We start from the raw sequence: 4,106 nt of genomic DNA, 5'->3' as shown, positions 1-4,106 counted from the left end.
CAGGAATGCAAGAATGGCTGTCAGTAGTAGAGCAACCCATGTTATCTCAGGAAAGCTAATGGGCCTCTATCCAGAGAAGAATAGATACCCAAAACACTTCTATGAAATAGGAATAAATAGCTACCTGTGAGATACCAAAACTATTACTGCAGTAATAGTTTTGGTATCTCTGCCTCCACCCCCCACCCATCCCCAGTGCAGCCCATCTGCACTACACAAGCCAACAGAAACCCTAGGGGGCTGCCTATTGACAGCCTGCCCCCGTTCTAGACAAAGGAAAGGGCAGGATAAAGTAATAAAGGTAAGTGTTACGCAGAAAACAGCCATTTAGTGCCCACTAGCTGAAGAGCACCCCAATGCTCCAGTACCCAGGCTATTTTCCTACAGATAATGAAAGGAGATTTCTTGCCAGTAGAAATTAACTGTCTGTGGCCTTAGACAAGAATCTGGTTTCTATCACTAAACTTTTGGATGTTTTAGATAAGTGGCAACTTCAAGGAACATAGGGTGACAATTTATTTTCATTGTTGTTACTGAACCAAAGAGTACATGAAATATTTACCCATTATAGGTTTCAGAGACTCCTGCAAAAGGTTCATTCCCACATTTGGCAAATAAAAATACTGTGTTTAGCAGCAAAGCCACTGAACAAGTGCCTAGAGTGAACTTGATTATGCTTTTACAATCCATTTTGTACTTGGAAACCAAAATGCCACTTATGATTTGGCCTAGCGCAGCTCCTGGAATTAATACAAGCCCTAGAGAAAAGGGGGGGGGGGGGAAAAAGAAGATAGCATCAATTACACAAAAAGTTTAAGTGAAAATGAAGCAATTCAGAAACTACTTTCATATTTATGAAAAAAAATATAAAATAGTAGAGTTACATCCTATGATACAACAGAATGCCTTTCAAAATTACACAAGTAGACTTTCAAAAAGGCTTGAATAAAGTCTCACTAAAAATAAAATCTTCTTCCTTGGTCTCAGACTCAACCTGTGGCCTCTTTAGTAATTTAGCATTTCCTTAACGTTTGTTAGTATGCTCAGGGCTTTAGAGTTAGCAAGGCTCAGTGTGGCAATATTAGATTTAATAGATAATCTTTGCCATGCAGTGCTTCCATTTGCCAGCAGTGTGCCAAGTTAGACACTAAGCCCACTTACCTTATTTTCCTCCCCTTCCCAGCAGTTACTAGAAGTAACATACATTATCATTCTCCTGCGTTTGTCCTCATTCTACTTGCACACTACTGCAACCACCTCTTTCCTGGGAGTATAACCTCCAGTAGGTATCAGGAACAGAAACAGAGAGATGCAGTCTAGTTGGCTATAAATCCATTGTCAGAGCAGGCTTAGCCTAAAAAAAGCTATTATCCCCTTCGCTCAAAAAAAAGCCAATTATACACACAAATTCTTCAATTCATATAGATTAAAGTTAGGGCAAGGATATTTTTACAGCCTTGCTATAAGCCAGTGGTTCCCAGCTTCCTTAGATTTAAGGCATCCCTTCATAAATTATTCTCTAGTAGGGTGTTGCTAAACTCAGAAAGACTGCTTTAGGCATTAGAGAACTTGAGAGTTCTCATAAGGAAAGCCTACCAGCAGCAGACAGGCTTTGAAGTGGAAGTTTAAGTCAGGACTTCCAAAGATGTTCAGAAAGCAGTTTGTCCTGATCTGTACTATTATTCACCTGCACCCACCTGACAGTGACCATCTGCAATGAGTTATCTACTAACAAGCAGAATTAAGAGCATAGCCTCTGCAGAACCCTGCTGGTCCTAATTTTTTTTACCTCATTAACCACTATAAATAATTTTTACATTAAGGATTTGCCAAGGAAGATATTACTGAAAATAAATTGATAGTTAAAAAATGTAGCAGTTTAAAAAGCCATGAACAGATGCACCAGACATGTTCTGGCCCTCCCATCCCACACACACACACACACACACACACACACACACACACACACAGAGCATTTAGTCACTAAACATTTAGTCCTCATGAGCAGGGATCCTGGTTCTCTCTGGTAACAAAAAATTCAAATTGATAAAAGCCCCAAAATCCATTATTAAAAAATTGAAAGCCCCCTGCAGCACCCCCAGCCCTGCTGGGACTCCTCACTGCCCCCAAAGCCCCCCAACCCTGGTCCTGCTGGTGGCCCTCACAACAGCCCCCCAGCCCTACTCATGCCTCTTGCCCCCTACCCACAGCCCCTGCCCCCCAGGCCTGCCAGAGGGGGCCCCCAGCTGCCAGGGCTATGGGGCCAGGGACCCAAGTCTGCAGCTCCGTGCCCCGCCCCCCCTACCTGCTCAGGTGGAGCCAGGGCCAACTCCTGGCTCCCCCCAGCCCTGATGGTACCCCCAGCCATGACCTGCAGCACCCCCACCCCCAGCCTGCCAGAGGGGCCCCCAGTCCCCTGCAAGCCCCACTTACCACACAAGCTCCAGGAGTAAAAGAGGCTGAGCCAAACTGAGCCATGGCTGACTGCACCTCAGGCCCTGCCCTCGCCCTCCCCCTCCCTCTCCAGGCAGGGCTAGGTTTCCCACCTGGTCTTCAAATAGCTTTTGCAGGCTGGAGCTCAACCAGCCTGCAGAGCTGTTTGCAAAAGCATGGAATCCACAGGTTTCTCTGATAAAAAAGGGAAAAAAAATCCATAGTTTTGTTTCCCCCCCCCCCCCATGGGAAATGGAAAACCCAGATCCCTGCTCATGAGACATAATTGGCATCTATCAATTTCAGTGGTTCTTAACTCTCTCTTGGTTGCTGTACTGGTACTATGGATAAAGTGGAACTGTCCCATGTACCAGGTGGTGTGTGCAGGACTGGACTGGGAAGCACCTGCAACAGGAGACACTTCTGCCTGCAATAGGTTCTAGATAAGCCCAACTAAATAGTTATTTTAGGACTAAATTAGTTCTTTTTAGAGAGGGAAAAGCTAATATTATTAAGTGGTACTTCTGCATGTAAAAGGTGGTAGACTTCTTTTCCCCCAAAGGAGGCAACTTAGTTAGAATAGTCTAGAAGGTAATAGGATTACATTGAGAAAACAGCAGCCCTGCACATATTACTATGAGGGACAAACAAGAAAAACAAAGCCAAACTCATCGAGGCATAAAGTTCAACAGTATCAGGCTAGCAAGAGACCCAGTAGAAAGGGCACCTCTAGCAAGGTACATTTTTTTCTTATGGTGCTGATCTAGTCGGGTAATACTGACCTGTACAAGTAATGCATTTTTATTGGACAGCTTTCTAAACAGCATGACTGTCTGCTATAGATTTTTCTATATCTTAAGTATCTTTTCTTCTGTTTTTCCAGAAATGTTACCTAGGGTAGTCCAGAAGGTAACTTCCTTAAATATTTTATTTATATACAAAAAGAAACCCACATTCCTTTACAAATGTAAAGCATGTGTATGAAAACTTTATATCTGCATGCAACTGAAATGTGTAATTTCCCCCCCCCTTAAAAATCTATACAGTATTCTGATGATCATGGTCATTTCCCTGATCTCCATCCAGTTTAGAATACACTTCCATGAACAACAACAGCCTCTATGCATTGTGGAACAGATCGTTTTACAGAGCAAAATATTTAATTATGCAGACTAAACATTTCTTGTACCACAAAACTTTGTTATCCGTTATCACCAAGCAGTCCTTTTCAAGTGATTGTTTTACATAGTGCTCCATAGACTTACGGATCCGATTTGGATTAACTAAGACTCAGTTTGGGGAGAGGGGGGAAAATCATTTCTACCCATAGTCCTTACAGGTTCTTGCATATATTGAGGAGGCAGGACAAACTAATATATAGAGACCATTTCATTAAATGCACTTTACTTCAATTAAATACTAGTGTCAGAGACCAGGTTTTAAACAAGGAATATATAGTTTTAGTACCATATAAAGCCCACTTCAAGGAGGCAGGTATTGTCTCAAAATGTCTTCACTCCAATTGTTTCCCCCTACTGCCCTCCAAGACACCTTGGGGAAAATGAAGCACAAGAGTGTCTAAGTGGTACTGGCTTCATTTAATTGTCCTGCCACAAGTGTTACCTGAAGACACCGGCGGGCGTTAAAATATACTCCGCAGGGGGGGGGGGGGG

The 4,106-nt window shown here is 43.0% G+C and overlaps 1 protein-coding gene across 1 annotated transcript in view; it reads right to left on the bottom strand.

Annotated features, from left to right (window-relative positions):
* Nucleotides 1-4,106, bottom strand: part of SLCO4C1 (solute carrier organic anion transporter family member 4C1) — a 61,074-nt gene that overhangs the window by 15,301 nt on the left and 41,667 nt on the right. Inside the window, exon 8 of the mRNA XM_025203266.1 lies at nucleotides 563-758. Coding sequence (XP_025059051.1) covers nucleotides 563-758 — 196 coding nt within the window. The remainder of the gene's footprint in view (nucleotides 1-562; nucleotides 759-4,106) is intronic.

The sequence above is a fragment of the Alligator sinensis genome, unplaced genomic scaffold (genome assembly GCF_000455745.1).
Source record: "Alligator sinensis unplaced genomic scaffold, ASM45574v1 scaffold575_1, whole genome shotgun sequence".
NCBI lineage: Eukaryota > Metazoa > Chordata > Crocodylia > Alligatoridae > Alligator > Alligator sinensis.
The sequence above is the reverse complement of the archived record's forward strand: the minus strand, read 5'-3'. Positions and strand labels throughout refer to the sequence as shown.